We start from the raw sequence: 13,259 nt of genomic DNA on the forward strand, positions 1-13,259 counted from the left end.
AGTTTAAGCCATGCATCCTGTCACCCCACCCAGCAATCCGCTCAGTCACCCTGTGCGTGAGTGCCTCCTTCACCTGTGGACTCTGCCCTGGAGCAATCTGCTCAACACGAACATTAGAGGTGGAGGCAGGTGGAAGGAGAGTCCCGTGGGCAATCAATGCCTAGAAGGGCAAAAGGCAGGGTAGTAGGTGTGTCACAGAGGAGCCGGTCCCAGCTTGCTCATTTCGGGGCATAGCCATGATGAAGGTCAGAGAAGGCTGGCAGCCCTAAGGACAAGCTGGCAGGTGAATTCCCGTTCTTTCACTTTCAAAAACCTGAGTCACTTCCACTGCCCCTGCCCCGTCCCCACAGCAGCTCTCTCCTCTCTGCTATGTCCTGGTGCATGTCTGGGCAAAGTCCTCACTCTGGGAGGGAGTCTGGTGCCTGGCGTGACCTAATGAGGTTAGAGCACCCAGGACTTCCCCTGGAAGCTCACCTAAGCTTTCCTATTCTACTAACCATGGTGTCTTGGAAACTGCAGCTATCAACAAAGGTGTTTCCTCTTAGGTTGCGGCCTCTTTGGGGGATGAAAATGTTGATAGGTAGAAACAATGTCAATAATAGTAAGCATAGTGCTGCCGGCCGGTAATCCCAGCAGTAGGGAGGTGGGTGCAAGAAGACAAGGAAGTAGCTTTGGCTACAAGAGACCTTATCACAAAACAAAAACCCCACAGACACCAAACAGGAACCCTGACAACTTCTTAAAAGATTTATTTTTATTTATGTGTGCGTCACATATGAACAAAACTGGAGTCGTCCGGCAAGGTAGTTTCCTTTTGTGAAAAGGGTGGGCGCATCAGGACCCAAACCCAGATAGTAAGCCCAGTGAGGCATCCCACTGATGAAAATTCTACAGTCTGATGGGACTGGCTAATCGGACAGGGGGAAGGGGAAAGTTCAGAAACTATGGACACTTGTCAGTAGGGCTTACTATTTTCTTTAGTAGGAAAAAAGAACCCCTACATTTCTCAATGTATGTCTGTGTGTCTCTGTGAGTGTATGCCACATTACGTGGGAGCTATGAGAAGCCAGAGGAGGGCTTTTGATCCCTTGGGGCTGGAGTTAGTTATTGGAGACTGTGGGACACCTGATGACGTGGGTGTTGGAAACAAAACTTGGGTCCTTCGGTCCACTTCCCAGCAAGTGCTCCTAACTGCTGAGCCATCTCTATGGCTCCAATATCTTTATAATATAAGAGCTCCAATATCTTTATAATATATGGGACACTGAGGATTTTAGATTACTGACTTAATTTAACCCCCACAATAATCTTACACAGTAGGCACTACTGTTTTTCTCACATTAGCAGTGAAGAAACTAAGATTTGTAATGATGAAGCAACTGTGTGGCTCAGGCTCGACTCTGGAGCAGCTGCAGAGATCAGCTCCTGGTGTGTACAGGGAACAGGAGGGACCAGGCACTCTCATCCCCAGTTCCTCGTTTGTTCTCCTCCTCATTGACTGCAGACAATTTTGTTACATTTTAAAGTGAGTTCATTATGTTCTGAGATGTTCCCTAATTTTTATGTAACAAACAATGCGTTCATCTCATAAGCTAGGGGGAGGGCGCATTATCTATAGTGGAAATATATAGAAATAGGGACTCTGTGGGCACAGGCAGGATGACATCAGGACCTGGTAGAAGGAAGTTTAAAGAAAAAAGGCAGGGATGCCAAAGAGACCAAGGAGACGGGGATTGGGTACCCATTCAAGGAAGGATGCTTGGCCTTGTGAGGCAGGCCCAGAGTGCTGAATGGGCAGCTTGACTTTTGCAGTCACCGTGTGTTTATAAACATCTACAACATGCCTGGACATCTTCTGGTCTGGGGTTGTGATACTTAATATTATCAGCTTGATAGAACCTAGATTCATGTAGGAGACAAGCCCATGAATGACAGCATGCCTAGATTAGGTTGCGGTGAGGAGACCCATCCTAACTGTGGGCAGTCCCAATTCGATTCATGGGCTGGGGCTCTGGAGTGGCTGCAAAGGAGAAAGTGAGCTGCAGACCAGCAGGCATCTCTCCCCAGCTGTCTCTCCCTCCCATCATGCATTCCCTGCTGTGATGGACTAGACCCTCAGTTTGCAAGTCCCAATAAAACCCTTCCTTCCTGAATTGCTGTAGTTACAGAAACAGGACAGGTAACCGACACAGATGCTGTACCTGCAAAGACTTTCCTGCTTCACTTTTGTTTTAATTACATTTATTTATTGTGTGTGTATGTACAAACATACATGGTGTGTGTGTGTGTGTGTGTGTGTGTGTGTAAATCAGAGGGCAATCTGTGGGAGCTCTCCTACCATGTGGGTCCCAGGGACCAAACTCAGGTCATCGGGCTTGGGTGGATCATGTCACAAACTGCACCCCTTTAAAAATGCTTTCCCTTTCATGTTATAAGGTCCAATGTCAGGCTGTCACCGATGTTTCTTCATCAATTCATCCCTAAAGTCTCAAGACACTTATTATTAGCACATTCTACAGATGAGAAAACTGATTGGGATGTTAAGCAAGGGTTGAAGGCCATGCAGAAGGTACAACTTAGAAGTGGCCTTCAATTCTAAGCTCGGCTCCCAGGACTATTCTGGGTTCTAGGTCAGGAATTAGTCTCTCCTTTTCCTTCCCCTTCCCTCCTTTATTTTCATCTCCCTCTCCCTCTCCCTCTCCCTCTCCCTCTCCCTCTCCCTCTCCCTCTCCCTCTCCCTCTCCCTCTCCCTCTCCCTCTCCCTCTCCCTCTCCCTCTCCCTCTCCCTCTCCCTCTCCCTCTCCCTCTCCCTCTCCCTCTCCCTCTCCCTCTCCCTCTCCCTCTCCCTCTCCCTCTCCCTTTCCCTCTCCCTCTTCCTCCTCTTCTTCCTCCTCCTTCTTTTTCTTCTTCCTCCCTCTCCCTCTTCCTCTCCCTCTTCCTCCTCCTCCTTCTTTTTCTTCCTCCCTCTCTTCTTCCTTCTCCTTCTCCCCCTCCTCCTCCTCTCCCTCCTCTATTTATCTCCCTCCTTTTCCCCCTCCTCCCCCCTTCCTCTTCCTCCTCCCTTTCCTCCCCCTCCCCCCCTCCTTGTTCTCAGTCTTCTGTCATTGTCGCTTTTGTTCTGGAGTGATTTACTTCTCTTGTTGGTATAATAATATATACCTGAAGAAAGCAACTTAAGGAAGGGTTAGCTTGGGCTGGAGAGATGGCTCAGCCGTGAAAGGCTAGGCTCACAAGGAAGGGTTAGCTTGTCTCGTGGTTTAAGGTGTTTTTGACAGAGGGAAGCTGCCTGCTCACCAGCAGGAATGGAGTGGGGGATTAGGAAGTTTATTCAGTCGATGGGCTCTGTGGCGTTGCCTCTGCAACTGAGCAACTGCACAAGGCTTTCTGGTACTTAGGGCTTTCCAGCACTACTTCCAGCAATTGCATTGTTTGGTGGACTTATCTTCCTATCAGCCTTAAGGGGATCACGAGACTGGGATCAAAGGAGAAATTCCTTTCTTGTGGCCAGACACGTTTCCAGACACAGAAAAGGAATGTCGACGTCACGGTATCTCTCCTTTCTGTAAAACGGGATAATTGCTGGCAGCTGTTTTGACCAGATAACCGTGAGATAACCGCTCCAGATGTCCCTGCATTTCTGTTTCCTCCCTGTCTTCCGTCGTCGTCCAGACTTCACTTCCTCTTTCAGTGTAGTCCATCGTTGCAGGGACAGCACAGCAGCAGGAGTGTGAGGTGGCCTTGTACCCATGGTCAGGAAGCAGGCAAAGGTGAATGAACGGTGATGCTCATCTAGATTTTGCTTTTTTCCCTTCGTGAGCAGTGTAAGATGTTTGCTACTGTTCACATTCAGAGTGCCTTTCCCTTCCCTCAGTTAATCCTGTCTGGATACACCACTACAGACATGCCCCGCTGGAATTATAAACCCAGTGCTGCTAGTGTTGAAGATGAACCAGGAGTTCGAGGTTGACCCAAGGCCTCACACGAACCAGGCAAGAAAACCACAGCTGAGACTTTTTTGTTGTTGTTGTTTTTTGTTGTTTTGTTTTGTATTTTTGAGACAAGGTTTCCTAAACTGTTCAGGGAGGCCCTGCATTTGTGATCTTCCTGCCTCAGGCTCCTGAGAGGAGGAGGCGGCATCACAGGACTAGAGGACAGAATCACCCTGGCGGGCTCTAGGAAGGAATTTTTCCCTTCCTCTCCTTCTATAGCCTCTTTCCTTCTTCCCCTCTCTCCTTTCATTCCTTAATGTTGTTTGGAGACAAGGTCTTGTTTTGTAGCCTCTCCTGGCTTGGGACGCACTAAGTAGACCAGGCCAGCTTTGAGCTCTCAGCCATCCTCCTGCCTCTGCTCCCAAGTGCTGGGGTTATAGACCTCCAAGCTGGCTTTTGTCTTCTTGCTTTTTTTTTTTTTCATACCAGGGCCTGAACCTTAGGCTCCACTCGTGTTGCTGATCTGTATCCCCAAGTATCTTTTACTTTTAGACATAGGCATAGTTCTCAGAGAGCAGAGATCCAGTTTTTTATGTTGGCCTGGATGTTCTTTCCCTTCTACTAGCTAACATCCTGTCCATCCTCCTAGGACCAACTGAAATGTTCCTGTCCTCTTTGCCACAGTGACTTATTTTCCATGTTAAAATGCTTCTTGTATTCTGTCATGCGGTAGACTTTTCTGGAAGGATGTTGTCTCCCCTAATAAAGTCCATGACACTGAGAACAGGATCCAGGTGGATTTGCTAGATGTCTAGTGTCCTTCTCTGCAGCTGCAGTCCATTTTTCTGTGTCCTTAAGGCTGACCTGAACAGGGAATAAAGGTTTCTCTGTCCGCTGGCTTCCGGATAAGTTTGCCCAGTGGGAGCTCCAGGAAAGAACAGAAGACAGAAGAACCCTAGCCTGCACATGGACTCAGCTGCTGTCCTGAAGTCCAGGCATAGCTGCAGGGTAATTCTCTGCATCAAGCTGCTTCTGCCTCCAGCTCCAGGTCTCCTCCAGAGTGATGTGTTCAGGGTCTGTAAGCTACATGGCCTCTAAAATCAAACCTTGGACAGTTGTGCTAAAGCAGGGCTAGGAACTGGGGCTATAGCTCATCTTAGCATGCACACAGAAAAAGAAGTACTAAGTAAATAAAACGGAGGTTGAGCAAGGAGTTGGAGTACAGGCCTATAATCCTAGTTCTCAGAACCCAAGGCAGGAAGAGCTGAGTTCAAGGCTCCCACTAAGGTCCTAGGAGGGCATGATGGTATATTACTATAATCCCAGTGCTGCAGAGGCAGAAGCAGGAGGATTCTTTTTTTTTTTTTAAAGATTTATTTATTTATTATTATATGTAAGTTCACTGTAGATGTCTTCAGACACTCCAGAAGAGGGCACCAGATCTTGTTACAGATGGTTGTGAGCCACCATGTGGTTGCTGGGATTTGAACTCTGGACCTTCGGAAGAGCAGTCGGGTGCTCTTACCCACTGAGCCATCTCACCAGCCCCGCAGGAGGATTCTTACAAGTTTGAGATGAGCCTGGTCCACGTGGTGAGTTTCAGAGAGCACAACAGTGCTCAGGACAGAAAAGAGGCATTTGTAAACGTAGGAAGAGAGCTCTCATGATAAACCAGAGGATCTGCCACCACTCACATGCCCCTCACCTTCTAGAACCGTGAGAAAGACAATGTCTGTTACGCAAGTTCCTCTTGTGGTGGCCAGACAGACAGCACTGCAGATAAATGCCCTGTGGTTAGTGTGTGTTCATAAGAAACTGCCCAACTTTTTCCAAGTGCCTTAGCCCTTTGGGTTACTAGCGGTATAGGATTGGCTCTGGCCACAGCCTCATCCTATTATGATATTGTTGGTATATATCTCAAATCTCTCTCTCTGTGTGTCTTCCTGTCTCTCTTTCTCTGTCTCTGTTTCTCTCTGTCTTCCTGTCTCTCTCTCTCTGTCTCTCTCTCTCTCTCTGTGCTGAAGGTATTAATAAAAGACAAATCCTGAGATGTTTTAAATTTGTTACAAAGGCCCCAGGGGGAGGGGGAAGAGATAAAGGGAGTTACTCAGCAGTTGCTGTGGAGAAAGCCAACAAAGAGCCAGTTATGTGGAAATCTTGACATAAAAGCCATCACACCCAACCAACAGGACCACAGCACCCAGTTTACGTCTACTCTTTCCTGACTGTTAACTTCAAGCAGTCCAGAGGCCACAATGTCCTCTTCTTCCTCCATCTATTCTTCTTTTTTTTTTTTTTTTTTTTTTTTTTTTTTGGTTTTTTGAGACAGGGTTTCTCTGTGTAGCCCTGGCTGTCCTGGAATTCACTCTGTAGACCAGGCTGGCCTTGAACTCAGAAATCTGCCTGCCTCTGCCTCCCGAGTGCTGGGATTAAAGGCGTGCGCCACCACGCCCGGCTCCTCCATCTCTTCTTCATCATGGATGATAAAGCCCAGAGTCTTGAATATACTGGGTGAGAAACTATGGGGACTGCTAAGCTGCAAACCTTGCCTTTGGGTTTTCTAGATAGTCTGGCTACATAGCCCAGGCTAGATTGGAACTCAAAAATCCTTCTGCCTTAGCTTTCTGAGTCCCAGGATTAGAGGCATGGACCACTGCTCTTGGCTAGGAAACAGGTTATCCCATCCTCCAGCCATTGGCTGAACCATTGGCACAACCCAATGGCTGTTTGGTGATATCCCCAGTGCCAGGCCAGCTAACAGACTAGCAAATGATAGTCTCCATCAGAGGCAGATCCATAGCTGGAAGAGGTTCAATGTGACACACGATGCGAACCTTATTCCTCACTTAAAGTGCTACTGTCTTGGGTTTCGCAAGAACTTTTGAATGAAAGCTTATTTAGTACTTGACCCCATAGACTATATAAATAGTCCCAAGTCACCAGGCACACCAAGATTTTTAACCCTGCTTACTTGGCCAAGGGTCCTGTCTATTCTTCCCTGTGAGGCATCTAAACACACAAAGCCTTACCCCAGTGAGGGTCTGTGCTGCCTGCTTCTTGGGGTCACCAATGGTCAGTATAGTTAATCTGGAGCAGTTCATTGGCCTGCGATTCTAGTTTCCAAATGAAGGTTTCCCTTAGGCAGAGTTCCCTCTTCCACCCTGTCCCTCCTGAAGCACGTTCTGGCATATATATGGCAGAGTAAACAGAGAACATCGCAGTATCTTCCCGTCACGCTGCCAACTGCCAAGAAGCTGATTCAAAGCAAGGTGGCTCACAGGGGAGGCCTTTGCCACATTCTTTTAGATCCGTGAACTGCCAAGCCCAGAGATGGGGAAAGCTATGGACTGGCAGAGGAGATCTATTGATTGGGCTTTGGAGGTAGCAAGTCTAGAGTTTGTAGAGATGGGCTGCTCAAGTTCATGACCTCAAACCTTGAGCAACTGACCCGATCAGACCGCCTTGATTTTGACTCTAAAGGAGGATTAACATAGGATTCCCTCATAGGACTGTGGGGGGTTGTGAGGAATATTGGGAGAACTTCTGTAAGGTATCCAAGGGGAGCATCTATCTGCCCTCCACACTGCATCGGAGTTGAAGTCACTCCTGGTGGCCATACAAGCAGTCAACCAAGAATCACAGTGGATTTTGTGCTTCTCTGAAAAGCTGCTTCTTAGTTTTATTGTCTTCCTTCCAGCTTCCAGGGAGTCGGGTCAGAACTATGAAGCCCTGAGGCTGGAGAAGTAGCCTGGTGGTTGACTGTTTTACTCCCTTTGCAAGCTCAGTTCCCAGCATCCTCTCTGTGGCTCACAACCACAACTCCAAGCCCAGAACTCCAATTCCAGGATGCATGTGGTACATGCAGGCAAAACACTCATAGACCAAAAAAAAAAAAAAAGAAAAAAGAAAAAGAAAAAAAGGAGGAAAGTGTTTGTGATGCTCTTGTTGCAGTTAGAAAAGGATCAAACAATAAATCAACAGTAGACCGTAGAGCTCGGAAATCCTGAACTCCTGACATGATCGCTAGCCTATTGGACTTCACTCAGGAAATGCCTACATGCAAGCTCACCCACTGCTTCAAAACCCGTGCCCATCCACGTTAGCCACTCTTCTCATCCCTGTGACGAGATCCTTGACTAAAGCTACAGACAGAAGGATGGAGTTGGTCCGTTTCACAGCCTCAGTGCTTTGAAGTAGGGGAAGTCACGGGGTTTGTGATGGAAGAAATGTATGGTAGAGGCTCCTCATATCTTGTGGAGATCAAGCTGTAGAGAGCAGGGATGGAAGCAGGGTTGGGTCTAACCTTAAGGCCCACCTCGAATAGCGTACATCTTCCAGGGAGGCTCTGTATCCCAGAGAGTCCATAATCTCCCTAAACGGTCATCAGCTGGGACTGGGTACTCAAGCACACAAGCCAGTTTAGGACAATTTACATTTAATTAATAATGCTGCACACCCCAGATTAAAAGGGCAATTGTGCACCCTAGATTAAAAGAGCAATGACAAGCTGGGGGGGGAGGGGCGGCTCAGTATGAAGAGCTTTACCCAGCATGCAAGAGGGCGAGCCATTAGAACCACAAAAAACAAAACGAAACAAAACAAAAACAAAACCCTACCAACCAAACAAGAAAAAACAAGCAAGCCAGCCCACACACTCTCCTGAGACAGTCCAATCTGTGCTCTTGCGGCGTGTGAGGACAGCCTGATAGGGGGTTTAAAATATAAATCTAGCAATGTTATAAAGAGAGGGAGCTGTGTCCTGTGATGCTGCTGGGAGTTGAGCTGGGAGGACTGTTTGCGGTCAGGCCAATCTGCTGATGGAGGCTCTGTGTTAAAGAGTAAAGCCAGATGACATGGGTTTAACTCCCAGCTCTGTGAGTTTGTGGCCATTAGTAACTACCTCTGATAGACTATCCCATCTTGCTGTGCCTCCATGTTCCCTTCTGTTAAATGGATTATTGAATACTATAATATTCAATTAGGCAATAGAAGCTACATGTCAGAATTAGAAACCTGGTAAGAATGTGAACTTTACTTGGCACAGGGCCCCACCCAGTTATATGTTTGGGTAACCCTGGGAATCCGTGGTTGCAGACATTCTAGAATAGTTTCAACTGGTCTCCAAGCAGGGGATCTCTAAGGTCCAGGACTGGATGTGCCCTGGGACAAGAAGGGAGGCCACAGCTTATCTGTTCACTGCTTTCTCTGTCTGTGAAGGTGTAGGCTGGTGTTTACCTGTAACTAGGTGGTAGGTGATCTATAAAGAAATTAAAGACTACAGGAAGCCCCCCCCCCCCTTAGAAAAGGAGTGGGACAGAGAGCTCGAATTAACCCGGTTAGTGGCAAGGGCATTGTTCCAAGTCCTGCCTCCCTCCCAGAGGTGGCCAAGGGGTGTCTCCTTGTGGCCATAGAAACCCTAACAGCTCTCTTTGCAACAATGTCTGGGGAAGGGTTATTTAGTTCTGGCCTCTGGCGCTCCATCCATCAAACGAGTCTTTCTCCTTTTGATAGGTCTGAGAGCATTAGGGCCTCAGTCCCTGTAAAATGGGTTGCCATTCCAGCAAGGGCACCGAGGTGGTAGAGGAGTCCCGGAAACCTGGAGATCACCCCGATGGAGGAGAGCCGAAGGTGGAGCCTAGCACTGAGGCCACGGATGACAAGGATGCCTCAACGAAGGAGGGGACCCCTGAGCTGAAGAACTGACCCGCTTTCTTGGGTGGACCCTCAACTTGTCCCTGGAACTGCCTTTGACCTGTGAGGCCCCACCCTGAAGAGCTATCCTTGGAGGACAGAAAGAGCCCTGGTTAGGATGTGACCTTCACCGGGCTTGCTCTCTGGCTTTGGGGGAGACGAAGGGTTAAGCTTGAAACAGTCCTATTTCTCCAGTGCTCAGTAAAGAGGACAAAGGACTGCTTCATTCCTCTTGGGGCCTTTCCCACAGCTTCTGGAAAGAGAAAAACATGCAGATGGACTCCTCTGGTCCACACTATGTGCTTCTGGGCTATGAGCGTCCAGCCATACCATCTGCTTTCCTTCCCCGGAACTCTGGAGGCTCCATCGCCTTCACATCGATTGGGACTATAGATCTTGGTTTGGTCTTAATCTCTCTCCCTTTTTCTAACAGCTGAATGAGCAGCCAGCATGCCCGGACAGGAAGCTTCTGCATTTGGCTCTCTTCACCTTGTTTGCATGAATAATTTAGTATTTAACTTACAGTATCATTAATGAATTATGGGAATGATCTGGATTGGACGGGGATTCCATGAATGGATGGCGACAAGGCCTTGGGCTCACAGCAAGCGGAGTGCTGAGCGCTGGTGGGAGGGAAGGGGAAATTCGAGTTTCCGGCTATTAAATCCTCAGAAATGTCGTCCGGCTGGCGTGTCTTCTGCTATCAAAAGTCTGTCTATTTGAACCGTTTAGCGTCTAAACTGCCTGCATCTAGCCTTCAGAAATGTTTTGCAGTTTACTAACAGCGTGCCTGTCAGCCGGTCTCATTTTCCTCTGGATGTGTTTTGTTTTTGAATGCAACCCCAAAGCATTTTCATTTGAAATCAAACAGACGTGTTTGCAGATAAACGATGCCACAACACATTTTAAAGACAAGATGGGGGCTCTGTGATTTCAGGATTGGCGGGGGGTGGTGGGGTGCCACTCTGAGGAGCAGGAGAAAGCTTTTGAGCCAGGTTTCACACTGAGCCCTCTACAGGGATCTACTAATTCAACCAGCACTACCACCCTGATTTTACAGGTGAGAAAATGTAGGAACTTTCCCTAGTATGGCTGAGGAGGACGTGTGTGTGTGTGTGTGTGTGTGTGTGTGTGTGTGTGTGTGTATGTGTTCTGAAATTTACCCTCTTCTTGAGCATTGGAATCACAGATATATGCCAACATTCCCATTTCTGAGGCCAGATCTGAACCCCAGCTGTGTGACCTCAGCTCACACAGAATCCTATTTAAAGACTACATATTGATTATGGCCTTTCTTGTGAATGAACAACAACAACAACCAAACGCCCCTGAAAATCTAAACACTTTTTTTTTCTTTTTTCTATTTTCATGAATGTGTGTGTGTGTGTCACGTGTATGCATGTGTGTATGCATGTTTTTGCTGTTGGCACATGTATTTGGGTGTGCATGCAAGTGTGTCCACATGCATGAGGTAGCCCGAGCTTTGTCAGGATTCACCCTTGATGAATCTATTAAGAGCTTATTCGCTGAGGCAGCGTCTCTCAAACAAACCTAGAGCTTGCTAATGTAGGTAGTCTTGTAACAGGCTTATTCTAGGATTCTCCTGTTTCCATCTCTCAAGGCTGGAATTACAGGCAGGCTTGCCCATTCCTTCTGGGCAAACATGGGATCTGGGGACCTGAACTTCTATCCTACGCTTGCTTGTGTGGTAGGCACTTGCTCCATGAGCCCTGCCTTCATTCTCAATTTTTAAGTGGGACCATTCAGACTTCCTGGCCTGGGGAGAGGTCGGCTACTAACCTGTTCAGATGGAGAACCTGTTATCTTCACTCTGGTGGGATAGAGAGTGAGGTGGGAGGGAGGAAGGACAGGAGAGCGAGGTAGAAGTGTGTGTGTGTGTGGGGGGGGAAGGCAGGAGAAAGGGAGAGAGGGGGGGGACAATAAAACAAAACCAAAACACTGAGAAATTGATACATTTTTTTTTTTTTTTTGCTTTGCTGTAACTTTGCTTTATTAAAGACAGGGCCTTACCTTGTAGTCCAAGTTGCCCTCCAATTAACAGTTCTCCCACCTTAGTCTTCCAAGTGCTGGTGCCATAGGCATAAACCACTATGGACAACCTCAATAGGTTGTGTTTAGGGAGAAAGAAAGAAGTAAAGTGGTTCTACCTAAAAATTAACCACAGAGGCTCCTTTTAGTCCTATAGAGCCTGGTGGCTTCCAACTATGGAGCAAGAGTACCCAGCTTGGAGCCCCTCAGGGATGCTGAGCTAACAGTGGGCCAGGAAACAGGCCTGGGCTTGCAACTGGGCACCAGGAAGGTTGGGGCCTTTCTACAGCTTACTGGGGACGACAGGCCAAGCCCTGGAAACAGCTTTCAACTTTATTAAATGCCTGTTTGTGTTTTTCCTCCCTCCTAAGGATTGGGCCAGGTAGGAACCACTCACAAAGCCCTTACTTAGACTCAGAGCAAAGAGTTCACAGCTGGTAATGAAGGATGCCTGGCCTTCTTCCTGCAGTTCCCAACAGGCCAGAGGAAGGAACCCTGGCTCCAGGTCCTTAGGCGGTTTTGCATCCTACTAGGATGGAGCAAAATGTTCCTTCAGTAAAATTCAAAGTCTCAGGGCTCTGAGAACAGGATTATTTACCCACCCCCAGCTGTGGCAGGCAGGCCGCAATTTGATGGGAAGTTTATCTGTCTCAGCGAAAGCTCCAGGTTTCTTTTAAAGGACATTCTAGTTGTTCCCCTGGAGCCTGGCTTGACTCATCATCTCTCCCGCAGAGGTTTAGAAATACTTCAGATGCCAGGGACAAGTGTGGCTACAGCCTCTGAAAGATTGGCACAGGCTGTCTCTGGCCTGAAGTCACTGTTCTAGTTAATTCTCCAGACTGCTGGAAGAGGAGGAGGGGCTGGTGTATGTTAGTTAACCAACCTGTTCTGTCCGACTGCCAATCCTTTCACCCGTCCATTTCTTATTTACACTCTTAGCTTTGGGGGCTGGAGAGCTAGCTCCAGGTTCGAGGCTCAGAACCTACATACTGTCTCACAGCCATTGTAGCTTTAGGTCCAGGAGTCTCTTGACACCCTCTTCTGGCTTCCACTGGTATTGCACACATGTGGCACACAGACATTTGTGGACAAAACACCTATTCACATCAAATAAAAACTAAAATAAAAACTTTCAGTTCATTAAACAATATTTTATGTGTGTGAATATATTTTTGCATGCATGCATGTATTTATACATGTATGTGCTGGTTGCCTGCAGAGGCCAGAAGATGGCATCAGATTCCCTGGAACTGGAGCTGCAGATGGTTGCCATGAAGGTTCAGGGAATCAAATCCCGTCCTGTGGAGGAGCAGTCAGTGCTCTTAATCACTGAACCACCTCTCCCGCTTGATTGGATTAATTTCGCTGGGAAGATCCTCTCACTGTGGATGGCACCATTCCCTGGCTGGGATTCTAGGCAATAAAAGTGAACAAAGGTGGTTAAACATAGCAACAAAGGTGATTAAGCATGCATTCATTTGTCTGTCCTACATTGTGGATGTGGTGTGAGCGACTGCTCCAGGCTCCTGCTGCCTTGACTCCCCAACATGACAGACTGTGTCTTTGATCTGAGAGATGAAGTCAACACAT

The 13,259-nt window shown here is 47.7% G+C and overlaps 1 protein-coding gene across 2 annotated transcripts; it reads left to right on the forward strand.

Annotated features, from left to right (window-relative positions):
• Positions 1-126: 126 nt before the first annotated feature.
• Chd9nb (CHD9 neighbor) lies at positions 127-10,487 on the forward strand. Of its 2 annotated transcripts, none has more exons than XM_085843713.1 (2): positions 127-283; positions 9,441-10,487. In XM_085843713.1, exon 2 carries the CDS (start codon positions 9,474-9,476, stop codon positions 9,630-9,632), a length of 159 nt encoding a protein of 52 aa, XP_085699839.1. In that variant the 5' UTR covers positions 127-283; positions 9,441-9,473; the 3' UTR covers positions 9,633-10,487. The 2 variants fall into 2 exon arrangements, with proteins under 2 accessions (XP_085699839.1, XP_085699840.1); XM_085843714.1 differs by lacking the exon at positions 127-283 and adding an exon at positions 9,038-9,177.
• The last annotated feature ends 2,772 nt before the right edge of the window (positions 10,488-13,259 follow it).

This window comes from Mus caroli, unplaced genomic scaffold, assembly GCF_978045245.1.
Source record: "Mus caroli unplaced genomic scaffold, Mus_caroli_1 scaffold_10, whole genome shotgun sequence".
Lineage (NCBI taxonomy): Eukaryota > Metazoa > Chordata > Mammalia > Rodentia > Muridae > Mus > Mus caroli.